General features: G+C 48.4%; 1 protein-coding gene across 1 annotated transcript; it reads right to left on the reverse strand.

Moving 5' to 3' along the window:
* Nucleotides 1–305: 305 nt before the first annotated feature.
* On the reverse strand, nucleotides 306–20,796 carry PRPH (peripherin). The gene is made up of 9 exons (XM_028712116.2): nucleotides 19,931–20,796; nucleotides 15,539–15,599; nucleotides 15,077–15,172; nucleotides 12,098–12,262; nucleotides 9,841–9,966; nucleotides 8,345–8,565; nucleotides 5,787–5,836; nucleotides 4,810–4,889; nucleotides 306–2,672 (listed from the first exon to the last, which is right to left on the reverse strand). The coding sequence occupies exons 1-9, from the start codon at nucleotides 20,707–20,709 to the stop codon at nucleotides 2,625–2,627; spliced, it is 1,626 nt and encodes a 541-aa protein (XP_028567949.2). The 5' UTR covers nucleotides 20,710–20,796; the 3' UTR covers nucleotides 306–2,624.
* Nucleotides 20,797–27,761: the final 6,965 nt, after the last annotated feature.

Genomic DNA, 27,761 nt, shown 5'->3' on the forward strand with positions numbered 1-27,761 from the left:
ATCTGTAAAAGAAATCTGAGTATGTGTGCAGCTGGGAGAAAGGGAAGATAAGTTGAGAAGCCACTGTTCTCCAGTAGGAGAACCGTTTAGGTCATTATATATCATGTTTCGATGGGGTTAGTACAGGGACATCTGCAGAAAAAAATGTTTTTGGAGGGAGTAAAACATTCAAAGGTGGATCAGGCTACTTTGTCACCCAAAATAGGAGGGGAAAAGTGCACATTTTGCCTAATATCTCTTATGCTAAAATTTTGCTCTTTTTTAAAAGGAAGGAAGGAAGGAAGGAAGGAAGGAAGGAAGGAAGGAAGGAAGGAAGGAAGGAAGGAAAGCTGGGAATCAGAACTACTGTTCGGGGTGGCGGCAATTCCTCTTTGCTCCATTCCCACAGACACCCATGGATTAGCATTACCTAATCAAAACTTACTCACGTCAAGGAATCGTGATCGATGGATGGATGTGTGTGGTTTCCCCGTTTATTAGATATTACAGGCATACCTTGGTTGACAAATGCCTTGCAACTCGAACGTTTTGGCTCCCAAACGCCACAAACCCGGAAGTGAGTGTTCCGGCTTGTGAACGTTCTTTGGAACCCGAATGTCCGATGCGGCTTCCGATTGGCTGCAGGAGTTTCCTGCAGCCAATCGGAAGCCACGCCTTGGTTTCCAAACATCGAATGGACTTCTGGAACGGATTCCGTTTGACTTCCAAGGTGCGACTAGTTATTTTAACTGTGTTAGCTCAGATTGTACTAAAAAGCCATGCCTAGGTGTTTCCCTGTATTCCAGGGACTCTTTCTTCAGCTGCCTTCTTCATGCCTATAGGACTAACCTGTATGCGATACAGATGATGAGGAAGTCCAGCTGTGTTCTTGCCTGATAAGACCAGAACTATCCCTTGTGGAAGTTGCAGAAAGTGCAGGCAGGGGGTTGCACAAGAAGATAAGAAAGGAAGCAAAGGAGAGGAAGACTGTGTGGGAGGCCACCCTAGGGGATTGCTGTTGTAGCTATGGCCTGCCTAATGCTGTTGGACTACAATTCCCACAATTCTTTGCCCTGCTGGATGGGGCTGAAAAAGTCAAATGGCTGGGGGTGGCGGGAGGACGCAAATCAGCCCGTAAGAAGTTCAGCCTTTGAAAAGTTGTCTTTCTCAAGGACCACATTTTGTCTGATTGGAGAAAATTAATTTAATTTAACCCTATGGATTGCCTCTAAAGAAGAGGCAAGGAAATATCGCTTTAAGGCTGTGGGATTTACTTCTGAGTAAACAGTTAGAGGATTGCCTGTTAAGATTGACACTAGGACCCTTATGATAAACGAAACCCCATAAAAGCCAGGGTGGGGGGAAAGCTTTTTTAAAGAGCCTCCTGCAAAATCTGATTTCTTTAAAAAAATGTAATTCTGTTTTCTAGCTTGGGTACACTTCTGAAGATTTGGGGGACAAAATAATGAGAAATAGAGTTTGTATAGTGCTTTCAGATGCTCTAAGCATATCACGTGAATTAGCTCATTGTAATTCTTGACTTAGAGGGCTGCTGTAAGAATTCCAATGAGATAATTCACGTGATGTGCTTAGTCAGTAGTGTCATCTGCCCATACTGCAGATGGGGAGGGAAAACACTGAGGCTTAGAGAGAACAACTTTGCCTAAGGCTACCTAGCGAGTTCATGGCAGAGGTGGGGTTTGAACTGGGGACTGCTCCATTAACATAGCTCACTTTCTTAGCCAATATGCTACACCAGCTCACACTTACACTCTTGATTAAGGAGATTCTCGTTCGTGAGAATCCCTGAAAGCGGCGGTTTTGGTCTCAGTGGCCGGTACACAGAATCAGTATCAAGGCCAACAGGGGTAGGCAGTAAACAACGGACTGCGACCAAACTTTTGGTCCTCTTTGGTGTTTCTAGGCTGACTCGACTTGCCAGATGTGAAAAGCTTACCAGCTGCAAAGCCATGAATGCTTTATGGCAGGCACCCCCAAACTCGGCCCTCCAGCTGTTTTGGGACTACAACTCCCATCATCCCTAGCTAACAGGTCCAGTGGTCAGGGATGATGGGGATTGTAGTCCCAAAACATCTGGAGGGCCAGGTTTGGGGGTGCCTGCTCTACAGACTTGATCTCGCAATCGCCACCAAGGTTAGGCTCTACACACAACTGGCAGATCTGTGCCAGCCTAGCCTGGGCTTTCATGGATTAACGCCCGATGCCCTGTGGAAAGGCAACGCTCCTCTTCTTTCACAACAACACTGGCTGGAACGGGCAAGGCGAGAGACTGCGTGGTTAAGAGAGGTAGGAGGCAGCTGGAAGAGGAAAGCGGGGATGGAGAAACTCCCCACTCTCCAGCCCGTGTGTGGTTATTGCTGGGGTCGCAACCAGGCTACCCCCCAGGAAGGCTAGAAGTGCACATTGAAGGAGCAGGGCTGGCTGGGGAAGCCTGGTACAGTGGGGGAAGGCGGTCGGAGGTCAGAGGTATCATTCACCATCATCATAAATAAGGCCAGTGCGGCTTTGTGGGGTGAGGGGGGAGGTCTGCTGCTGGGACTTCTGCACATTGGATAGCTGAGTGCCCGTCTCCACGGCATTGGGGGTGGGGGGAGGGAGGGAGGAGATGCCTGGGGCTCCCCAAATCACTTCTCTATCTCAGCTCTCTGCTCTTTCCTCGATTCAGTCACCACCTGCAGGAGACAAAATGCAAAAAAACCGATAGAAAACAGGTCAGAGCCGAGAGGGAAAGGCAAGACCGTCCAGTAGGTATATTGCTGAGCGTGGAATAGGCAACGCTCACAGGATCATAGACAGGGCATTCCACAGTTCCTTGCAAGGAACACACCTGAGTGCTACATTTGGGATAGGGTTCATTTTGTTGTTGTTTAAACCAACAACAAAAAAGTTTCTAGTCCTTAAGATGGTCAGCCATGGTTTGAGCAGTTGTGAGTTAAAAGCTGGAGGGAGGGAGCTGGGTGGGTTTTCTTGGCGTTAGTGGGGAGACTTCAGTCTCTTGCATACCGCTCTGCCTCTCCCCTCCATGGCTGATGTAAACAGAAAAAAGGTTATGCTAATATATGTAAATTTGCACTACTTGCATGATTTATACAGCAGGAGGTGTCGACATGCCACTGTACCTCTATGGCTGCTCATGCTTTCCGTGTCGCCACCCCAAATCTATGTTTCTGTCTCCCACCCCAAATCCACAACACACAAGAGAAGGGGTGCCAACTTGAATAAAATATTTGGGGGGGGGGTCAGGTAAGCCCCGCCCTACACAATCAATCACATGATGTGACACGCACATGTCATTTGAATTAGAATGCCCATCAACTTTGTGGGATATCAGCCCCCTCAAATATTTTACTGTGGAGGTCAAGGCCCCTAGGAGTTGGCTCCTGTGCACGAGAAACTGTTTGCATTTCCTGCAGTTCATTTTTGCACTAGCTCATCCGCACCTACACTGAAGCTGTTGTGCCGGACCCTGCACAGTCATTTTGTGTCGTGTTGTGCCCCCACCACAGTCATTTCAGAACTGGCACCTGCAGCATTTCCTCAGAATTCCAGTTGCGTCCACTTCTCCCCACCCCACCCCCAAAAAGCTTGGAGATCCCTGTTACGCAGAGACCAGAACTTGGAGTACCTTGTTGAATTTCTTCCCCTCCAAACACACACACAACCCTGGCCAGAGGGCAATTCAGCCTCAGCTCCACACAGCTACAAATCGGGTGCTCATATAACACCTCCCACATGTGGAGCCACACAATCTTGACCAGCCAAACTGACTCCATAATAATTGTCTGGAGCAAATAGCATTGGGTCTCCTCCTGGAGAAAGGTCCAAACTGCAGGAGAAGATTGAGCCTCCTGAGCTGCAGTAAACCCGCAAAGAAGAAGAAGAAGAGATAAAACATCAAACATAAAAAACTTCCCTAAACAGGGCTGCCTTCAGATGTCTTCTAAAAGTCAGATAGTTGTTTATTTCCTTGAAATCTGATGGGAGGGCGTTCCACAGGGCAGGTGCCACTACCAAGAAGGCCCTCTCCCTGGTTCCTTGTAACCTCACTTCTCGCAGTGAGGGAACTACCAGAAGGCCCTCAGAGCTGGACCTCAGTGCCCAGGCTGAATGATGGTGGTGGAGACACTCCTTCAGGTATACAGGGCTGAGGCCATTTAGGGCTTTAAAGGTCAACACCAACACTTTGAATTGTGCTTGGAAATGCCAATGTAGGTCTTTCAGGACCTGTGTTATATGGTCTCGGCGGCTGCTCCCAGTCACCAGTATAGCTGCCACATTCTGGATTAGTTGTAGTTTCCAGGTCACCTTCAAAGGTAGCCCCATGTAGAGCACATTGCAGTAGTCCAAGAGGGAGATAACCAGAGCATGCAGCACTCTGGTGAGACAGTCTGCGGGCAGGTAGGGTCTCAGCCTGTGTACCAGATGGAACTGGTAGACATCTGCCCTGGGCACAGAATTGACCTGTGTCTCCATGGAAAGCTGCGAGTCCAAAATGACTCCCAGGCTGCACACCTGGTCCTTCAGGGGCACAGTTACCCCATTCAGGACCAGGGAATCCTCCACACCTGCCCGCCTCCTGTCCCCCCAAAACAGTACTTCTGTCTTGTCAGGATTCAACCTCAATCTGTTAGCCACCATCCATCCTCCAACAGCCTCCAGACACTCACATCAGGCAAACCTGCTTCCCCTTTGCTCTAGGCCTAGATGCAGTCCTTTCTATAGAGAATTTCTCCTGCTTAAGACTACACCGAGGTCTGGGCGCTTCTATCCTCCTCCTCAATTTGGGAGAAAGAAAGGTAAAGAACTCGCCTCTCCATCCCGGGTCTCAATGGTTTTGATCAGCACTGTCTTCCTAGAGTGGCTCTCCACCGTTGGCTCTGGCTCTGAAACTACAAGGGAGGGGGGCATTCAGAAGAGAGGGCATGGCAGTTTCAATACAATATGCATCTCCCCCTACACCACCAGCATCCCCCCCAAAAAAAATTACTCCAGGCCAAGCTGGGTGAAATCAGAAGGTGTTGGAAGGAGGAAGGAGGGAGGTGTGATTTCTTCCTGCCAGTTCCCAAGGAAAAACATCAATAAAAGCTAAGCTCAGGTGTCGACTGTGGTGGGTGAGGAAGATGATGTTAGAATTCCTGCTCCATGATTGCAGTCATGGGATTTTTGTCTATCACATGACAGTATATGTTTTGACTCCGCAGAGTGGGAAGTGACGGAGACAGGATGTTTGTGTTACTGTGTTCCATGAAGTGGGATTATTGTCCTTTGTTCTTTTCCTCTTTGCTGTCTGATGCTAGAGAGAGAGGGAGCCATGTTGCAGTGCTCCGTGTGTGTTTATATGTAAATAAAGTAGATTAGCCAAAATGCTGAGTTGCTGAGGTCTGTTACACATGATGCACAAACTCTGCAGATCCCTAAGTGTGCCAGTGTCAGTTGGGATCAGTTGCCGTGATGTTCAGGCTAAAGAAAGCTTTTGAAGCTCCTGAATGATTGACCAGGAGGGAAAGAACATGCCAGTCGGCCATGTGTCTCTACCAGGGTCCTACTCGAGTGTAGGCATAGCTCCTGACAGATTCAGGGTAGATTCTTGCAATTAGTTGGTGTGCTCCCAGAAATGTCAACCATAAATCCATCTTTGGGTGAGGTGGAGCTCAACAGCGGGAAAGGGGTGTAAGTCAGAGCAATGAACATGGTCTCTTCCAAAAGTCCATTTTCGTGTGCAACAGTGTGCATAAGCACACATGATGCATTTTTTATGCGTCCCAAATATGGAGCTATAAGCTTACCTGTCGTTTTGAAGCCGAAGGAGGCCATGGACTGAACCGGCACTGCAATCCTGCAGGGAACAAGCCACAGTGAGCTCTACAATGAAGTCCCCCAGGAAGGACTTGGCTGGTTCAGAGAGATGCTGAAAAAGCTTTTTGGAAATGTTAAGATAAATTCAACAGTGTAAACGAGTCTCATTGGATGTAATACAGTGGTACCTTGGTTCTTGAACGTAATCTGTTCTGGAAGCCTGTTCAACTCCCGAAACATTCAAAAGCAAAGGCGCGGCTTCCAATTGGCGCAGGCACCCCAGAAACAATAGCCGACAGCCACACCATACGTTCGGCTTCCAAAAAAATGTTCAAAAACTGGAACACTTACTTCCGGGTTGTTGGCATCTGGGAGCCAATTTGTTCATCAACTAAGCCATTCAAGAACCAAGGTTCCACCGTAATGGAATACTGAATGGTTTAGTTTATGTAAAATATGCAGGGATTTATGATATGCAAAATGAGCCATGGAAAGAGAAAAAGGGAAGTCACTGACATTTCAAGGTTGTTTAAATGAATATTCTAAAGCAGGCTTCCTCAACCTCAGCCCTCCAGATATTTTGAGACTACAATTCCCATCATCCCTGACCACTGGTCCTGCTAGCTAGGGATCATGGGAGTTGTAGGCCAAAAACATCTGGAGGGCCAAGGTTGAGGAAGCCTGCTCTAAAGTGTAAAACAGAAAATTCAATGAATAAATAAACGTCTCTCTGGGGCATAATGTGTGGTGCCTTCTTCCTGATCAGGAATTGATGTTTGTACCAGCTTTGTTTCTGAGAAATCCTTGGCATGTGTGGAAGTTTGTGCACTATTAAATGATATCCTGCGGTGTGGAAACTAACGGATGGACAACAAAAAGGGATTCTGCAAACACTTATGGCGGCAGAGAGGCTTATACTGCAAGGCTGGAAGGACAAATACCCACCCACTCCTGCAATCCACTACTACTCAGTGGCCTGAAGATCTCACTGCCCTTTCTACATTTAAAACGCATGGCTTAAAATACAGACGTCTCCCCACTTGTGGGAGCGGGGAATTCCCCTGTTCACCTCTGTCCTGCCCCATTCCGCCCCTGTTCTACCCCATTGGGGCATCGAAAATGGTGCACATCTCGAGATGGCAAAACTGACTGGAAAACTCAGAAATCAAGAGGACAATAACTTTATAAAAGAATGGGGAAAACATATAAGTTATTTAAGAGACCACTGTAAGCAGATGGAAACATTGGCAGGATTTTGATCGCACTTGTAGTGTCATGATTACCATGGACAAAGCCACTTCCGAACTAGAGGTGGGGTTGCGGGCTTCACGCCCCTCCCCACGCGCGCAGGGGCTGGCTACTAGGGGAATCCTCGGTCGCGTAATCTCCTTGGCCAGCCAATTGGCTGGTCTGGGAGGCGTGGCCCATCCTATTTAGGGCCGGAGCGGCCGAGGATTTCCCTCTTTCTGCGCTCCAGCTGCTCAGGTTTTCCCACCCCTCCCACCCGTTAGGTTTGGATCTCTGACATTGCTATGGACTTTGGTTGGTCGCCATCAAGGGGCCTGGTAGGATTTTTTTCCACTTGGCAAATTGGCACCAGCCATTTGGTTTTTCGCCTACCTCGTAGCAAATCGTCACAACTTCCTTGGCATTGGCGGTTAGGCATTGGTAGGGGTATTGTTATGCAGATGAAAGGAGGGGAAGGAAGCGCCATCACCTTCCCCCAAATCGAAGGGTAGTCTGATAAAGGATTCCGGGGGGCGTTGCCCTTTCCTAAGCCTATGGAGGTGTGGGCGTAAGGCACGCCCCTGAGCGGTGACCCCGGGGGAGCTCCTAGTTGATGTGCATCAGCAGGGCTCCCCCTACTAGTGGTTAACCCTTCAAGCTAGGAGGCGAAAGCTGGTTAGTCGATAGGACCAATGCCTAAGCCAATTCCTGTAATCAATAAAGTTGTGGCCTATTTTGCCCATTAACCTTAAACTCCGGTGTCTTGTGTCTTTATTTCTGAGGGGGGAGGTGGGAACTCGCCAAGCAATATATATGGTTTGATATTAAAAAAAAATTGAATATGGAAAAATATGAAGTAATAAATGTTTAAAATGGGACTCCATGGAGGGGGAGGGAGTCCTGAGATTCGGAGGAATCGCCACATATGGATATGTTTTTTTATTCTTGGCGTATAACTTTGTACTTGTAAAACCAAATAAAAATGGTATCAAAAAAGAAGAAGAAAGAAAACGGTGCGCATCTCAGTGGGAAGGAACATGTGAGATGATTGGTGAGTTGCTCTCATATGGTATGCTTATTTAAATCTTGGCATTTGAATTAGAAATCATGTGATGTTCCTGTTGTTAATGACAGCTGGCGGTGTTTTCTCTCTCATCTCTTTCCTTCTGTCATATTTACAAAAATAAAACATAAAGACCTTGAGAAACCAACACCAACGAGCTCCTTTAAAACCGCTCTCCTCCTCTGATCCTGCAATGGCAGAGATGGCCCCATCATGAGATGGGCTGAACCATCCAAAGAGCTATAGGGGAGTTCTCACCTGCTCTCCTCCCCCTCCAGCAGCTTGCGGTAGGTGGCAATCTCGATGTCGAGGGCCATCTTGACGTTCAGGAGGTCCTGGTACTCCCGCAAGTGCCGTGCCATCTCTTCCTTCATGTGCTGAATCTCCTGCTCTAGCCGGGCCACCGTGTCCTGGTACGAGCCCATCTCCACCCCGTATTGGTCCTCCAGGTCTCGCATCTGCCTCAGCAAAGCTTCGTTCTGGGGAGGAAAACACAAGCGGGGTTTACATGGGGGATGCAGGGAAGCAGGTCTCAGAGACACCTTACCCAGAAGCCACACCCACTCCCAAATCCTGCTCCTAACTCTCAACCGAGTGAGAACAGGCAAGGCTGTGGACTCGGAGCTTCCCAGGCCTTGGAAACAGGGCACAAGGCTGGCAAGGGCTGAAAATAGTTGTCCTCTTTTTTCCCAGCTGCAAAAATGGACACAGTCACAGAATCTGGAGCATAGGCATCCCATTATTATTATTATTATTATTATTATTATTATTATTATTATTTACAGTCGCACCTTGGTTTTCAAACAGCTTAGTTCACGAACAACTCAGAACTCGAATGTCACAACTCCGGAAGTAGGTGTTCCAGTTTGAGAACTTTGCCTCAGAAGCTGAATGTCCGACGCGGCTTCCAAAGCTTCTGATTGGCTGCAGGACGCTCCTGCAGCCAATTGGAAACCACGCCTTGGTTTCAGAACATTTCAGAAGTTGAACGGACTTCCGGACTGCATTCTGTTCAAAAACCAAGGTACAACTGTATTGTGTTTATTTACCGCCCTATACCCACAGGTCTCAGGGTAGTTCACAGAAAAGATCACAACATATATAATCAGAATACAGTGGTACCTCGGGTTAAGTACTTAATTCATTCCGGAGGTCCATTCTTAACCTGAAACTGTTCTTAACCTGAAGCACCACTTTAGCTCATGGGGCCTCCTGCTGCTGCTGTGCCACAGGAACACGATTTCTGTTCTCATCCTGAAGCAAAGTTCTTAACCCGAGGTACTATTTCTGGGTTAGCGGAGTCTGTAACCTGAAGCGTCTGTAACCTGAAGCGTATGTAACCCGAGGTACCACTGTAAAAACAACAACCCAATAACACATACACACAAACCCCAGAAAAGAACCACATTTTAAAAGGGTATAGGATGTATACAATCACACTGCAAAATGTGGCACTGGGCAGAAGTCAGAAGTTCCAATGACCTCTGTGCTCAATTACACAGCATATATCCTTTTTCAACCTTTATGGCTTTGAAGCTAAACTTTAAAATATATGATGCGAACGATATCCAGTGAAATCCCTTGTGAACTCGCAAAGGCCAGAAGAGGACACCAGTGGCATCATTCGCTCAGGTTGCAGCCTTGAACCCTCATCCAAGAATACAAAACATTTCGCAAAGATGGGAGGCTGCTCAGCTGCTGCCTCCCAAGGAACAGGTAAAGGGGGCTGAGGACAGGAAGGACGTCCTACTGACCGTTCCTTTGAGTCCATCCACTTCACAGGTGAGGCTCTGGATCTGGCGCCGGGATTCGTTCATCTCCTGCTTGGCCTGGCGAAGCGCTTCGTGGTTCCGGTTGGCTGCGTCCGACAGGTCAGCAAACTGCAAGCGGTTGGGGGAGTCAGTGGAGAGAAGGGAAAGACCTGCCCCCAAGACCATCTCCTAGTCTATCTCCTACTCTATCAGGGGGTCTGGAAACCAAGCCATATGAGGAGCGGTTGAAGGAGATGGATATCTTTAGTCTGGAAAAGAGGAGACTGAGAGGAGATAGGATAGGCATCTTCAAATATCTGAAGGGCTGTCACATGGGAGAGGAAACAGGTTTGTTGTCTCTTGCTCTGGAGGGCAGGATTCCAACCAATGACTTCAAGTTACAGTTAAACCTCAGTTTTCGAATGTCTCATCTGCCGAACATTTCAGAAGCCGAACACCGAAAACCCAGAAGTGACTGCTTCCATTTTCGAACGTGCTTCAGAAGACGAACTGCTTTTGAGGCGTGTTTCTCAATTTTCCTCACTGAACTTGCTGATAAACCCTTTGATCCTTGGTTTTTGAACGTTTCAGAAGTCAAACAGACTTCCGGAACGGATTGCATTCGAAAACCGAGGTTCCACTGTACAAGAAAGTAGATTCCAACTAAACTTAATGGAAAACTTTCTGACAGTAAGAGCAATTCGACAAAGGAACGGTCTCCCTCAGGAAGTTGTGGACTCTCCTTCCTTGGAGGTTTCTAAGCAGAGGTTGGGTGGCCACCTGTCATGGATGCTTTAGCTGATATTCCTGCATTGCAGAGGGTTGGCCATGCTGACCCTTGGGGTCCCTTCCAACCAGTTCTATAATTCCTAGCAACAACGAACTGTTTGTGTGTGTGTTTTGAAATGGCACTGTAGTCATAGCCGGCCGTCCCAGACTGTACTCCAAGGAAAGGGGAGCCTATGGAGTCTCCAGATGCCAATGGACTCAAGCTCCCATCCTTCCCAGTCAGGATAGGCTCTCCATCAATATGTAGCCCACCCTCCCGCCTGTCAAGGCTTCAGGGAATCCTATCCCTCCCACTGTGGGATGCCAAGAAGCAGAAAAACAATGAGTTCTTACCGAGTACTTTATTCAATATTCACAGAGAGAAACAAAGGAATGCAGGAATGTGTCCAGGGCAGCTGTTTACTAGCTCCACCTGGTATGCAGGCTGAGACCCCACCTGCCCACAGACTGTCTCGCCAGAGTGGTGCATGCTCTGGTTATCTCCCGCTTGGACTACTGCAATGTGCTCCACGAGGGGCTACCTTTGAAGGTGACCCGGAAACTACAACTAATCCAGAATGCGGCAGCTAGACTGGTGACTGGGAGCGGCCGCCGAGACCACATAGCACCGGTCTTGAAAGACCTACACTGGCTCCCAGTACGTTTCCGAGCATAATTCAAAGTGTTGGTGCTGACCACTAAAGCCCTAAATGGCCTCGGCCCCGCATACCCAAAGGAGTGTCTCCACCTCCATCATTCTGCCCGGACACTGAGGTCCAGTGCCGAGGGCCTTCTGGCGGTTCCCTCACTGCAAGAAGCCAAGTTACAGGGAACCAGGCAGAGGGCCTTCTCGGTAGTGGTGCCCTCCCTGTGGAATGCCCTACCACTAGATGTCAAAGAGAACAACTACTACCAGACTTTTAGAAGACATCTGAAGGCAGCCCTGTTTAGGGAAGCTTTTAATGTTTGATGTATTACGCTATTTTAATATTTTTTTGGAAGCCACCCAGAGTGGCTGGGGAAGCCCAGCCAGATGGGTGGGGTATATTATTATTATTATTATTATTATTATTATTATTATTATTATTATTATCTCTTAGATAATGGTACTGCTCCAAGTAAAGTCCCACCCCCTCAGTCCCTCCTATTCTACGTCACCCCTGCGCTGGCTGATCTGTGCTTTCTGCCTCTGAGCTTTCTGTTCTCCTACTCTCATGGCACGCCTGGTCCTGGGAGAGGGGAGTCAGGCATGCTTTCAAGAAATGCTGAGTCTGTTAACTGCCTCTCCCCCGGTGCTTCTCCTTCCTGCCGCTCCCCCAATATTTCCCAGCTTCTCCCCTCTGCAGCCTCTGAACTATGCCCTTCTGCAAACCGCAGTTCTAAATCTATACTGTCCTCCTCTTCCTGGGAAGGTAAAGGGGGGGGGGCTCCTAGCATTCCTCCCCAGTCCAGCCCCTACCACCACCCTTGTGGCTGCACCCAGTTTAGGTACCTTGGATTTGTACCACTCCTCGGCCTCCTGCAGGTTCTTGACCGCGATGCTCTCATACTGGGTGCGGATGTCCCGCAGGGCGGCTGTCAGGTCCGGCTTGGCCTGCTCCACCTCCACTTGCACCTGCTGCTGGCTGTGCATGCTCACCTGCATGTCGTTCAGCTCCTGCACGCGCCGAGACATCGATGGGGACAAAGATGCAAAGGAACACAGACACGACAAATCACACACAGAGAGTTTGTAAGAGGAGATACTACAAAAAGAGCACAAATGCAGAGGAGCACAGCCACAAGGAGATGAAGACCCATTATACGTAGCCTCCCTAATGTGAGACTACGTGGCAGAGAAAGTATGCTTCTCGGTTTTTGTCTCATTTATATACCACTTTTGGGCCCCCAAACCGGTGAACAGCATTAATACATGTCATGAAAGAAATATAAAGCGGAAATGCGATACGTACGCTAGATTGAGCAAAACAATTTTTTAAAAATAGCACGGAAATTTGGTCAAGAATAGCAGTTAGGCAACAGGATCTGGCTATTAATCTATAGGTGTGGCACATCAGAGGCGGGAGAAATCTGCCATTCGATTTTGCTTCTTTTCTTTTCTTTTTTGCATAAGGAAAGGACTAATCAGAACTACCTTGTTTTCTTCTTACACTGCCTGTAAGATTTTAGGCAGTCCTAAGCTTTCCCCCAAATCATTGGGGGAGTTCAGGGATAAGAGGGGATGCTGAGAATGGCTGGAGAAAAGCAACAATTTATTCTCTGTGTCTCTGTCTCTGTCTGTCTGTCTGTCTGTCTGTCTGTGTGTCTGTGTCTCTCTCTCTCTCTCTCTCTCTCTCTCTCTCTCTCTCTGTGTGTGTGTGTGTGTGTGTGTCTTTCTTTCTCTCTGTCTCACTGAGGATTACCAAACTTTGGCACTGTTTTATTCCATCTGCTGGAATAGCTTCATGTGCGTTTGCATGAAGATTTGGGGAGAAAGCGTGCTTGTATGTGGCATAATACTGGAGGAAAAAACAGATGAGGAGGTCACTTACTGGCATAAAGGAAATGTGTGGACTGACTTGATTCAAACAGGAATTTATTTGGGCAATGAGCCTATGGAAAACTGATTTGGGGTAATGTTCCTACTATAAGATATATGTAATGGTATTCTTAGGTGGCACAAAATCTGTGCGTGGAATAAAATACTTTGAGATTGGTGAATACGCTATGTGGGTGGGGCATCAGTCTTGTCTTTGTTTTTCTTCCACTTTTTATTTATTGGCTTGTTAACAAAAAAAAAGTGAAAACATAACAAAAAGAAAGAAAACAAAAGAATCCAAAATTTAAAGCATAAAGTATCATAGCCTTGAATGACAGGTGGACACATTAGTACAAAATTCCCATATATGGCACAGTTACACATTCAAGAGTGGGGCCTTGGGTGCAACTGTATCTCTCTTATTCACTGCTAGACAAAGAAGAAGAAGAAACAAGTGACTATCTGCTGCATGCAAGGGTTTCTCAGCTGCATCAGTCCTGCAAATCTACATTCATAACCCTGGATACAAGCTATCCTGCTCACGCACCCAAGGGTGGGGCTGGGGATGCAACTGCACTTCTGCTGTTTACCACCAGATGGAGCACAAGCAAAATGATTTCTGCAAGACCCTCAGGACATCAGAAATATTAAAAAGGTAAAGGGACCCCTGACCATTAAGTCCAGTCCTGGCCGACTCTGGGTTGTGGCGCTCATCTTGCTTTATTGGCCGAGGGAGCCAGCGTAGTTTCCGGGACATGTGGCCAGCATGACCAAGCCGCTTCTGGCGAACCAGAGCAGTGCACGGAAACACCGTTTACCTTCCCACCGGAGTGGTACCTATTTATCTACTTGCACTTTTGACGTGCTTTCGAACTGCTAGGTTGGCAGGAGCAGGGACCGAGCAACGGGAGCTCACCCCATCGCAGGGATTCGAACCACCGACCTTCTGATCGGCAAGTCCTAGGCTCTGTGGTTTAACTCACAGCACCACCCGTGTCCCTTTTTATCAGAAATGTTAAAGGACTCTAAATGGGATCCCCATGAAGCCTGTGCGCGAAATCTTCCCCTACCACACGCCCACTTCTGCTGCTTCTCCTGCCACCCCTTACCTGTCTCCCAAGGCTGCCACCATCCTCAGGAGCAAGCCATGAGTTTGGGATAAAACGTAATTCCTGTTGCGAGGCATGTATTGACAAGGTTTGAGCCCAGTCCTCTGCCCTCCGGGGAAGCAGCAGCTGCTGCCGTCAGTACAAATGGCACACCTGTCCAGTTGTATAGGGTTCAGCTGAACTCTCAAAAGCCTCTATGTAAGCCAGTCAAAGAACTAGTTGTAGTAAGGTTGAAGCTTACTGGGAAATGATATATAATGAATCGAAAAGGATGTTTAAATTAACATTTGTAAAAAAACAAACCCAAAAAACCCAGAAGCTTTTCTCTTAGGAATTATAGGGACAGAACTACCTAAATTGTATAGAAATTTATTTATGTATGGGACTACAGCGGCAAGAATGCTACTTGCCCAAAAGTGCAAAGAAGCAGAAGTCCCAGCAAAGGAAGAATGGATACAAAAACCTATGGAATATGCAGAAATGGCAAAACTCACCAGAAGAATAAGAAATCAAGATAACAAACTTTTCATAATAGAATCGAAATGGTTTATTGAATATTTACAGATAAATTGTAAACAGATAAAAATATTAGCGGGATTAATGTCATAACCTGCAGTTTTATAAGAGTATTTATTTATAGTAGATAAAGAAACGAGTAAGTTAAATGAATTTGGAGATGCAGAAGATAGGAAAAAAATGAATTCAAGGAATCTCAGAAAGAGGTGAAGTCAAATTTTGAAATGTCAAATTGATCGGAAAACTGTTGAAATGTATAAATTTGAAAATATAAATAAAAAACTAAAAAAGCCCTCCACTCAAAGGCCACTCCCGTTATTTCCCCTACCTCTTCATGTAGTTTCTTGAGGAATTCAATTTCATCCATGAGGGATTCAATCTTGCGCTCCAGCTCCAGGCGCGAGAGGGTGGCATCGTCCACATCCTACCATGTCAGGGAGGAGAAACGAGCCATGATCAGAACCGCAGCAAACCCCTTTCTATTTTAACATGAAATATATATGGGTCAGAGAAGGATAGGGAAAAGCAAACAAGGTAATCCCAGCCTCATCCGCCAGGCTGCGATGGTGGGCTGAGGGGGAGAGAACAGGGTGCCTCAGTTCAGCACCATGGACAGCAGCCACAGCTGCCCAGAGCTGCTTTCAAGAACTTGGCTTGAGCCTTTACTGTTCAGTAGGACCCTCCACCCATGTACGACTGCAGGAGCTAATATGTGCAGCAGAGTGTGCTGGAACCCTGCAGTTACTCAAGGGTAAGTGGGCCAGCCTGCCCCGCCTAGAGCCCCGCTTACCTTGCGGAACAAAACCAGGTTCCCTTCAGCATCTTCGCGCTTGTGCATCTCCTCATCCAGCCTGTAGAGGACAAAGAACAGCCAAGAGCTAATAATAGGGCTAACTCCATCGTTTGTCATCTTCCCCCGGATGACACACTCCCCACTTTGGTCACACTTCTGCTCTGCTGCATAAACTCCTTTTCCTTATTCCAGAAGCAGTCTATTTTTTATTCCTCCCTACACTCTGGACAGCATCTTAAAAAGCAGAGACATCACCTTGCCAACAAAGGTCCGGATAGTTAAAGCCATGGTTTTCCCAGTAGTGATGTATGGAAGTGAGAGCTGGACCATAAAGAAGGCTGATCGCTGAAGAATTGATGCTTTTGAATTATGGTGCTGGAGGAGACTCTTGAGAGTCCCATGGACTGCAAGAAGATCAAACCTCTCCATTCTTAAGGAAATCAGCTCTGAGTGCTCACTGGAAGGACAGATTGTGAAGCTGAGGCTCCAATACTTTGGCCACCTCACGAGAAGAGAAGACTCCCTGGAAAAGATCCTGATGCTGGGAAAGATGGAGGGCACAAGGAGAAGGGGACGACAGAGGACGAGATGGTTGGACAGTGTTCTTGAAGCTACCAGCATGAGTTGGACCAAACTGCGGGAGGCAGCGGAAGACAGAAGTGCCTGGCGTGCTCTGGTCCATGGGGTCACGAAGAGTCGGACACGACTAAACGACTAAACAACAACAACAACACGCTCTGGACTCTGCTTTTATGGGCCAAGCAGGATGCAAGAACCAGTCAAATGAGCTGCACCCAGGAGTTCCTGCTTCTATTCTCCCTTGCTGCCATCCACCACACCCCTACATTGCAAGAACACAATGTCAAACAGACTTCTCCAGCCCCCTGACATCGGTCAGCCCTGCGCCGGTAATACCCACAGGGCTTACCTAAAGCAGATAGCCAGTGCAGGGGAAGTAGGGAAAAGTCACTGAGAAGTATCAGGAATAGGGAACATTCGGTTCGAGGTGGATATGGAGATCAAGTGAAATTGAGACCGTTCCAGAAATGCTTTGCATTGGCATCTGAAGCTTCTGGCCATTCCACGTTTATTCAAGTTGCATTCTCCATTCTCCTCCTTGGGAAGGGATGGTTTTTCAAGACACAGACGGATGCTGTCATTTGGCCACACCCTTCCCCAGTGATGTATTCTCCACCAACGCCACCATCTCCCATAGTCCCTGAGCTGACGCAGAAGACAGATGGCACTGTTAGGGCAGGGAGACTGGAGAACATGGCAAAACCCACGTCACTCTGCATGGCTGAAGGGGACCACGCCCCACCTCTCTCCCAGGCTTCAGCTCCTTGTGCACGCCTTATCCACCCCCCTCTCTTCTTCCCAAATAGCCCAGCCCCACCCTGCCCCATCTGCCACAGCGTGAGCAATGCCAGGATGCAGAAATTCAAACCCCACCCCACGGCGCCATGGGGAATGCAGTCTCGAGGCTGTGGCTTTGCTTGCTTTTGCTTTTCAGCACAGCAATGATGTGCGCATGGAAGCTGCAATGCCCTGCGAGGAACCCCTCTCGTGTGTGCAGCGTGGGACTCCATGCGCGCCACATGCCCCCTTTAAGGAGGCTGCCGCTACCCCACCCAAACTGGCTACCCACCTCACGCAATTCCTTGACAGCTCACAGGGATTCCCCCTGTCCTCACGGTACTGCCCCCTGGAATAGAGAACTCTCTGGCTAAGGGCGTTATTGCTGTGGCGGAAGCTCCCTCGCCACACCCCACTGCTCCCCCTCTACCAAGTACCAGAAATAGCCATCTCCTTGCACCCTGCCCCATACAGACATTTCATGGATGACACAAAGTGGCAGAAGTTCATCTCCTCCCTGCCACTCTCCACCATCGCCTTCCTGTTTTCAGGTACCATATACCCACGGTCCCATACTACATGTAGCCAGCTCTTTTTCTCTCCTGCATCCCTTGCTTTATTATCTATAATTTATCTATACCCCATCCATCTGGCTGGGTTTCCCCAGCCACTCTGGGCAGCTCCCAACAGAATATTAAAAACACAATAAAACATCAAACTTTAAAAACTTCCTTAAACAGGCCTGCCTTCAGGTGTCTTCTAAAAGTCAGATAGTTGTTTATTTCCTTGATATCTGATGGGAGGGTGTTCCACAGGGCGGGTGCCACTACCGAGAAGGCCCTCTGCCTGGTTCCCTATAACCTCGATTCTCACAGGGAGGGAACCGCCAGAAGGCCCTCAGAGCTAGACCTCGGTGTCTGGGCTAAACGATGGGGGTGGAGACACTCCTTCAGGTATACTGGGACGAGATCAGCACCAATTGTGCTAGAAAACGTACTGGAAGCCAATGTAGGTCTTTCAGAACTGGTATTATATGGTCTCAATGGCCACTCCCAGTCACCAGTCTAGCTGCCGCATCCTCCTGCCACGTTGGACTCATCCCATTAGTGAAGAATTATCCCTCACCACACCCTTCCCACCTCGCTGACACATCTCAAGGACTAGTCTTACTTATTTGCCATCCTAGAATCCCTACATCTCCCAAGACATCTTTTTATTGTGGCTGTTTGTTTTTTTTTATAATCTATCCCTCCGCACAGTTCTGGATGGATGGAACAGTTTCGAATCAACCCTTCCTAACCATCTTTCCACAATCTCCATCGGGAGGCGGAACCAAAATGAAGAGATTCTAGCAAACCTTTCCAATGTGCAGAATTCCTGGCTTGCAACTCTCCCTTCTGCAAGTCATCAAAGTTCAAATTCAGTGCTTCTGAGTCCAAGACCTACACCGCCAGTGCAGCAAAATCCTAACACACTTACTCAAAAGCAAATCCCAGGATGTCCAGTTCCCAGTGTGCATAGGATTCCATGCACAAGCCTAACCATGTATTTTCAGAAGGAAGTCCTATTGAATTCAGCAGGGCTTACTTCCAGGCAAGTGGGGTTATGATTGCGTCCTTAATTGTTGTCTTCTCACAGACTCTTGTGCAGCACCGGGTATACAGCCCAGGAAAACTGGATCCCAGGTTTACCGGGGTGCAACTTTAATCCCTCTTTTAGGATTAAGAATAAACTCCCAGCACAATCCAGCACATACCCCCATCACTGCCTAAGGCTAATAAAATAACATAAGATAAGCTGCTCTGATTGCAGGGCAGTGATTCATCATTTGTAATGCATGCAGCTGGAATATAATGAGTGGATTAGAGAAAGAATTGTATAGATTTAGTTCGTTCCCATTTGTTTATCAATCATATCAGGAACCTAGGAAGCTGGCTATTGGTCCATCTAGTGCAGTATTGCCTGCAACAACAGGAAGAGACCCTCCAGGGTCTCAGACCAGGGTCTCCCTTGGTCCTACCTGGAGATGCAGGAGAATGAACCTGGGACCTTCTGCATTCAAAGCAACTGCTCTGCAGCTGATGCACAGACCTTCCCCACAAGGTGTTATATAATGCCGTTTCCCATTTTTGCTGCTTTGCTTTTGAGCTGGAAACTAAGGAAGAAATGACTGGATCCCAGAAAGGCCCACTGCTACACAGTCATGCCACCCCTCAGGACTTTGGGGTGCAGAAGGACACTTACAGAATGAGCAGGAGAGTCCCCCAAATGCAACAGGGCTGTCATGCCACATTTTGAAGCAAATTAATTGTAATACGTATTCCCACCCAAAGAGCCCCCTATGCCTGGGCAGTTAAGTGCACAGTCTAAAACCATCACTTTCGGAACCTTCCTTACTTAACCCATATATCCACCAGGCTGCATCGATGGACTCTGCTGCCTTGGAGGCAGGACAGGGGTGGCTATTATTTCAGGCCGAGTCCCTAACTCTGCCCTTTTTGCAAGAGGACCTGGAATTGTGCCTCTCTGGCGCTGCCACCAATTAAATGTCTTGCTATCTTCGGAGGGAGAAATGCCATCAGAGTGCGACCCTACCTCGGAAACCCTCTTCCCTATTCCCAAGCAGAGAGAGTTCGCAGAGATTTCTGAATATTCAGGGAGTGGGAAAAGGGACTCTGCACGAGCTCAGAGGCAACCATCTTCATCTGCTCCAAATGATGCGTTTGGGGGCGGGGCTGACTTCATCTTCATCTACCCAGAAGGATCCCCTGGGGGGGGGCTGACTCCAATTGAGCTCTGGCTTGTCTTTCGCTTCATCTTTCTCAGGACCCTCCCACCACCCTAAAGGAGAACCCAGGAATCCGGGGGGCGCCTGCCGCGATTAACCCCTCCCGCCCCGCCCCAGCCACTTAAATCAGCACACAAGGCTGAAGTTCCGTTTTCCGCACAGGATGTGGCCCGGCTTGCCCCCTCCATCTTCCGAGGAGGACCCAGGCGTCCTGGCACGCCCCCGCCCCCACCCCGGAGCCTCACCTCTGCTTGAGGGCGGCCAGATCCTCGGCCATGTTGTCCCTCTCGACCTGCAGGCGGTCGCGATCCTTGCCCAGCGCGTCCACCTGCCTGCGCAGCTCGCGGAGCTCGTCTTGGAAGAGGTCGGCGGCGCGCGTGGGCTCCTTGGAGCGCGCGTGGCCCAGCTCGGCCAGCAGCGCCGCGTTCTGCGTCTCCAGGTAGCGCACTTTCTCGATGAAGCTGGCGAAGCGGTCGTTGAGCTCCTGCAGCTCCTGCTTCTCGTTGCTCCGCGTGGCCAGGAACTCCTGGTTCAGCGCCTCGGCTACCGAGAAGTCCAGCTTCTCGGCCGCCCCGTAGGAGTAGCGCGGAGCCGGCGCGCTGGAGGATCGGAAGGTAACCGCGCCACCGCCGCCACTGGCCCGGTAGGAGCGCATGGATGCCGCCGTCGAGGGCGTGCTCAGCAGCCGCGTGGCCGAAGAGGACGAGGCCAGGCGGGACGAGGAGTACGACAGCGGGGACAGCATGGGCGGCGGCCCGAAAGTGCGGCGGTACGAGGTGGCGCGGATGGCGCCGGAGTGGTGATGGTGGCTCATGGCGCAGCGGCTGTGCCCGGAGAGAGGTGGAGAAGGAGAAGAGGCGGCGTCGAGGCTGGGACGGAGCCGCGAAGTTCTCGACGGGGGAAGAAGGCGCCGCCTTCGGAGATGCCGCTTTATAGGCCCCCAAGTCGCGAACTGGGGGGGGAGGGCAGCAGCAGCAGCAGGAGGAGGCTCCACCTCTCTTGGATGCAGCCCAGAGCCCCGCATTGCAGCCCCGTCGTCTGGGAAAGGGAACCACCCCGCCCAGGCTGCTCTGCAAAGATGCTCCGGCGGGCAGGAAGGGAGGGTGAGTGGGATCCCAGGCGCCCTGCTCGGTCCTGTCCGGTCCACCGCCCTCCATGTCATACGTGCCAACTCCCTGGGTGCACGAGCACCTACAAAATTCCCCGTGAATGGGCCGGGGCACCCACCAATTTCGGTGCCAGGGCCATGCGCGCTGCATGGCACCCACGGTCGCGGTGCCAAGCTGGCACACCTGCTCCAGGTTGTTGGAGAGACAGAGCATCGCACTGCAGCCCCCCTCCCCCCTCCTATGCAGGTTTCTGTAGAAGTAAATCCCCTCGATTATCCCCAGCGGACCTGACACCCAGGGCCTTGTAGAGCCAGGCAGAGGCCCGGACCGGGTAGATAATGTGCCCCCCCCCCTTTATAAATAAGTATATAAAAAAAATTCACAAAAGTTATGCTGACAAATAATTTTATTTCAAGGCTTGAACCGTATCTGCATACAAAGATAAAATGGAAAATACAGTGGTACCTCGGATTAAGTACTTAATTCATTCCGGAGGTCCGTTCTTAACCTGAAACTGTTCTTAACCTGAAGCACCACTTTAGCTAATGGGGCCTCCTGCTGCCGCCACGCCGCTAGAGCCCAATTTCTGTTCTCATCCTGAAGCAAAGTTCTTAACCTGAAGCACTATTTCTGGGTTAGCAGAGTATGTAACCTGAAGCGTATGTAACCCGAGGTACCACAGTATAGATATACAATAGTGAATATGCTGACCGAGGCCCCGTCTGGACCTGCTGACACCGGACTGGGGCATCCAGAAGTATGGAGAAGTATATCGTTCGCGGTTGGGGTCTCTCTCTACCCAGGGTGGGGGAAGTGCGTGCGTGGGGGGAGCTAGGGCACAGGGCGGTGGACCACCGATTCTCCCCCTAGATCTGTCGGCAAAAATGGAATGGGTTGGTTAAATATGCCAGGGCCGTGGTTCCCAATTAGTTAAATCCTGTTTTTCCAAAGCCAACCCGTGGACCCCGCTGCTTTTGAAATATTTTGATTCCTCTATGGTGGTTTTTGTTCAGTGAATGGTGCCACAGTCCCCCCCCCCCCGTGGGTGGGTCACGTGGACCCCTGGGGCCCATGGACCACCAATGGGAAACCATTCTGTGTTAGGGGGTTCTGGAGAGGAAGCATGGAGGCAGGCGAACTAAGTGAGATGGGGGAGCCACCATTGCGTGGCAGAAAAGAGGCATTAAAACTCAGCAGGATAGTTTATTATTATCAGCAGCAGCCGAGCAGGAAGAGTTTTCTGTGGCTCCCTGAAACATAGGCTCATAGAATTGTAGAGTTGGAAGGGACCCCAGGGGTCATCTAGTCCAACCCCCTGCAAAGCAGGAATCTCAGCTAAAGCATCCATGACAGAAGGCCGGAGCGGGGTGACATTTTGGCAATACAGTGGTACCTCGGGATGCGAACAGGATCCATTCCAGAGCCCCGTTTGCATCCTGAAGTGAACACAACCCACGTCTGTGCGTGCACAGGACGTGTTTCTCCGCACATGCGCATGATGTCATTTTGACCATCTGTGCATGCACACACGGCAAAACCTGGAAGTAACGCGCTCCGTTACTTCCAGGTCACCGTGGAGCGCAACCCGAAAATACTTAACTGGAAGCACATTTATCCTAAGGTATGACTGTATTCGGGATGCAGGTGGCGCTGTGGGTTAAACCACAGAGCCTAGGACTTGCCGATCAGAAGGTCGGAGCTTCGAATCCCCGCGATGGGGTGCACTCCCGTTGCTCAGTCCTAGCTCCTGCCAACCTAGCAGTTCCAAAGCACGTCAAAGTGCAAGTAGATAAATAGGTACCGCTCCAGCGGGAAGGTAAACGGCGTTTCCGTGCGCTGCTCTGGTTCGCCAGAAGCGGCTTAGTCATGCTGGCCACATGACTTGGAAGCTGTACGCCGGCTCCCTCGGCCAGTAAAGCAAGATGAGCGCCGCAACCCCAGAGTTGGCCATGACTGGACCTAATGGTCAGGGGTCCCTTTACCTTTACCTTTTATGACTGTATTCAGACCCAGTGAGCACTCAAGCCATTGCATCTTGCTCCATCTGCACTGCACTGGCTACCAATGAGTTTCCGGGCCCAATTCAAAGTGCTGGTTTTGACCTATGCAGCCTTAAATGGCTCAGGACCACAGTACCTCAAGGACCGCCTCTTTCCATATGAATCTACCCAGACCCTGAGATCATCCCTCTTTTGTGTGCCTCCCCCATCGCTTGCTTAATAAGTCACTCTGTGTTTGCCAGCTTCCATCTGAGAAGCGGGAGAGAGAGAGAAATTGATCACAACAGCAGCAGCACTGTCAAGTACTTCAACTTGCATATCCAGCAAGCATGAAACTATGGGGATGTACACACAAATGCAAGTCATGGGTGATGCAGCCAAGAGAGCTCACACCCACAAGCTGACTCACATAGGCCTGGTACCTCATCCAATTTACCAACCTTGCAGTCTGCATAGAAATCAGCTGTGGTTTCAGGGAGACGTCCATGCCGACAAACCATACGCCAAGAAACCTCTTTAAAATCTCATATGCATATCATATTGCAGTTGGTCTTATCATTCCTGACCTCCGCACATATATATATTGGGGGGGCTAGTTTTTTTGGAGCTGTAGAGCTGCATCAGAAAACTTTGACAGAAGCCCTTTCTTTTTCTCCCCCCCCCCCCATGTAATATTTTTTTATTATTTTACATAAAGTTATACACAATAACCATAACCATTCCAAAACATGAGAATAGAGAAGGTTCTTTCAAACCTTCGGACCTCCTTCCCTCCCTCCGTGGGTCCCATTTCAAAAAGTTTAATCTGTTTTCCTGAATCTTTTACCTTTCTCAATCTATTATTTAATCCGTGTTTATGGAAGACAATCTTACTCGACTGTGAGTGATCGCCAAAGGAGAAGACGACCTAATACTGTACCTCTCTGACTGGCACAAAAAGGGGGAAATAGAAATCTACTCCCTTATGGCAACACCACTCATACAATCCATCAGCCTGCCAGAGGGAGTACTCTCAGTGGGGGGGCGGAGGGTGGGGAGGGAGGAAAGAGGGGGGGAGAATAGCTGGAGGGGTTTGTCCAGTTCTTGACCACCTGCTGAGGTTGCCAATATCTAATTAATACCAGATACAGAATAGATGCCCATTTAATGGGGCCTTCCAGGCTCTCAGCCGAGTAACGTCAAGAGCTGGAATATTTTGAGATCTAACAAAACCTGTTTCATATGTGGCATGCCATGGGAGCACAGCCGTGTTTATATTGCAAGAAAAATCCAACTTCTCTGCCCAGGAGTGTTGAGCTGTACAGTCTCTGTCAGCTGAGATATCAAAAATGCACCGAAATGGCAAAAGTGACCAGAAAGCTCAGGAACCAAGAAGACAAAAACTTTAAGAAAGAATGGGGGGAAATTACAATTTATTTAGGAGACCACTGTAAGCAGATGTAAACATTGGAATGATTTTAATAACACTTGTAATGTAACAAACACTGTGGATAATATGGAGAGATACAATATATGGATTGTGAAATAATATGCAGTTGAAGATGTTGACAATTGGACCAACGGAGGGTAGGTGGGAAGTTGGGAGACTCAGAGAAATCTCAATATATGGTTATGTATTTGGTATTGTTATAACTTTTTGTTTGTAAAATCAAATACATATTTTTTTTACAAATAAAATAAAATAAAATGCATATGCATATGCATATTTACTTATCTTGGCTTAATTTAATCTAAGTGGGTTTTCCTGGGGGGAAGTGGTGTCAACATTGTAAAGCATTCTGAACATGGAAAGTATAGAAATCGTAGCAAAGATGTGCCCAAGATTTGATGGTGGGTGGGTGTCATATCATAGCAAGCATAGAATGAGCTGTGTAATCAGATTGCCAAGCATTTCCTGCAAACCCCTCTGGCTCTTAATGATTAATGGAGTTTAGCTTTAAAAAAACAACAACAGGAAAAAAGAACCTAAGAGATCTGATCCCTCATCAGCAGGAAGTGCTGAAGACAAAGAGGGAGCCAGACAGCCGCAGATTAAAAGACAAGCAAAAAATAAAACCCTGCCCTTGCTATTATTACAGTTCTTATTCCCTGGCTGCTTGAGACACACACTAAAATATATCCCTCCTCAAGAGCAGTTTATAAAATCGGCTGAGGTAGAATATAGTTCCACTGGTACTGCTGATCTCATCGCCTGGCAAGCGATGTGATGTTGGGGCAGCCTTCCTTAAGCTGGTGCTGATTTTGCCTTCCTGAACATTTACTGAATGGGACCACATAACACGGTCCTGAAAGACCTGCATTGGCTCCCAGTATGTTTCCGAGCACAATTCAAAGTGTTGGTGCTGACCTTTAAAGCCCTAAACGGCCTAAGCCCAGTATACCTGAAGGAGCATCTCCACCCCCATCGCTCAGCCCAGACACTGAGGTCCAGCTCTGAGGGCCTTCTGGCGGTTCCCTCCCTGCGAGAAGTGAGGTTACAGGGAACCAGGCAGAGTGGTGCACGCCCTGTGGAACACCCTCCCATCAGATGTCAAGGAAATGAACAACCATCTGACTTTTAGAAGACATCTGAAAGCAGCCTTGTTTAGGAAAGTTTTTAATGTTTGATCATGTTTTTAATATTCTGTTGGGAGCCACCCAGAGTGGCTGGGTAAACCCAGACAGATAGGCAGGGTATAAATTGTTGTTGTTGTTGTTGTTGTTGTTGTTGTTGTTGTTGTTGTTATATGAGGGGTGGAAAACTTGTGTTCCTCCTGATGCTCTAAAGCAGGGGTCAGCAACCTTTTTCAGCCATGGGCTGGTCCACTGGCCCTCAGACCATGTGGTGGGCTGGACTATTTTTTTTGGGGGGGGGATGAACGAATTCCTATGCCCCACAAATAACCCAGAGATGCATTTTAAATAAAAGGACACATTCTACTCATGTAAAAATATGCTGATTCCCGGACCGTCTGCGGGCCGGATTGAGAAAGCGATTAGGCCGCATCCGGCCCACGGGACTTAGGTTGTCTACCCCTGCTCTAAAGGCTCCAACTCTTCATTCGCAGCCAGCAGGGATGATGGTAGTTGGAGTCCCAACAACATTTGGAGGGCCACAAATTCCCCACTCCTGGTTTACTCCATCATGGAGCAGGGGAAATGGCTCAGTCGTTTGTGGTGATAATAAATGGCTCCATGCGAACAACTTGCCTCACAGTGATAATGGACCCCACCAGTTTTAGGTGGTCATTAAAATATTTCTGTATCGCTTTTCATTTACAAAAAGAATTAGCGAAGTGGTTCACGCTACGAATCTGACAGAGAAGGAGAATTAAATATCCAGTACCAATAATCACCGACAGGGTCAGTAAAAATAATCGCAATGGCCAAAGACATCAGGAACTGCTATCAATAATATTAAAGGTCAAGGAAAGACTAGGGAAAGAGGAAGGTCTTCGACCGGCAATGAAAACACCCTGCAGTTGGAGCAATTTTTCTTTTTACGTATTATCTAGTTCATATCCTGCCCTTCTTCCTGAAATGTCCTCAGAGTGGTATAAAGTATAAATTTGGCTCTAAAGTAATAATGCTTCATTTAAATCAAAATAGATTTCTTGCGTTAAACAAACTTTTAATTGTGGTTTTTGACCACTGAAACTATTATGTTTCATCAGAGGTTGTGGGAATTGGCCCTGGATGCCTTTTGTGGCTCTATGAACCCATGCATGGGGTATGTGGGTGTCTAGAGAGCAAGGATAAAAAGAAGCTGACCAATGGATCGTGAGCCTTGGAGCAAATGAGGTGGGTGAGAGAGGCTTGGGTGCAAATTCCTGCTCAGCAGCCACTGTCCTGCATGAGCTTTGGATAAATCTCCCCTTCTTTCTTTCCTACTTCTTCAGCTCTGAAACAGACAATATGAGCAACATACTAATGTGAAGACCAGAGAGGCAATTGGGGTGGCGCCTTTGAAAGTGTGAGGGAGGTAATAAATACAGTGGTACCTCGGGTTAAGAACTTAGTTCGTTCTGGAGGTCCGTTCTTAACCTGAAGCACCACTTTAGCTAATGGGACCTCCCGCTGCTGCTGCGCCACTGCCACACGATCTCTGTTCTCATCCTGAAGCAAAGTTCTTAACCCGAGGTACTATTTCTGGGTTAGCGGAGTCTGTAACCTGAAGCGTCTGTAACCCAAGGTACCACTGTAAAAGGAAATGACTATTTACAGGGACAGCTCAGAGAGGGCAGACTCAATTCTACTCACCTGCCTTGTGTTCCAGAAAATGCTTTTGAGCACAATACAGGGCCAGTCCTGCCATTGGGCAGAGAGAAGCATCCGCCTCATGCAGCAGTTGCTAGAGGTGGGGAGATATTGTAGGGCAGTCTATTCCAGTGGGGCCTCTAAGCTGCTGCTGCTGCTGCTCAGGAAGAAGCTGACCTCTCAACACTGCCAAAATGCTACTGTCAACCCAGTTGATTTCTCAACACGAAGTTGGGGTGCCATCTTGCCCTTTGCCTCAGGCAGCAAAAAGTTTTGGGTCGACCCTGCCTTAGGGAAAGAGTGGCCAGTTGTTATTCTTCATATAATACCATTGCCGTCTGTACCACTCTGCCGAATAACAGAAACAGATACCTCCCCTGGGGAGCTTATAATCTAAATGTTGATGGGGGGGGGGGATAGCAGAAGGAGGAGGAAGGGAGAGCAGAGAGGAAAAGGCGACAAAAATGCTTAAATCAAGAAAGAATATGCCTCAATGCCCTTGTACTTGGGGGTAGTTTCGGTAGAGCTTGAGGACTAAAGAGTTAAGCCAATATAACAAAATAGGTTTTAAAGGAGGATTTCATTTTTATTTTTATTCTGAAATCATTTTTATTTGATTTTACAAATATAAGTTTATAACAATACCAAATACATATCCATATAAAGAGATTTCTCTGAATCTTGAGACTTCCCTCCATCCCCTACATGGGTCCTATTGTCAACATTTTCAA

Source organism: Podarcis muralis, chromosome 2 (genome assembly GCF_964188315.1).
Source record: "Podarcis muralis chromosome 2, rPodMur119.hap1.1, whole genome shotgun sequence".
NCBI lineage: Eukaryota > Metazoa > Chordata > Lepidosauria > Squamata > Lacertidae > Podarcis > Podarcis muralis.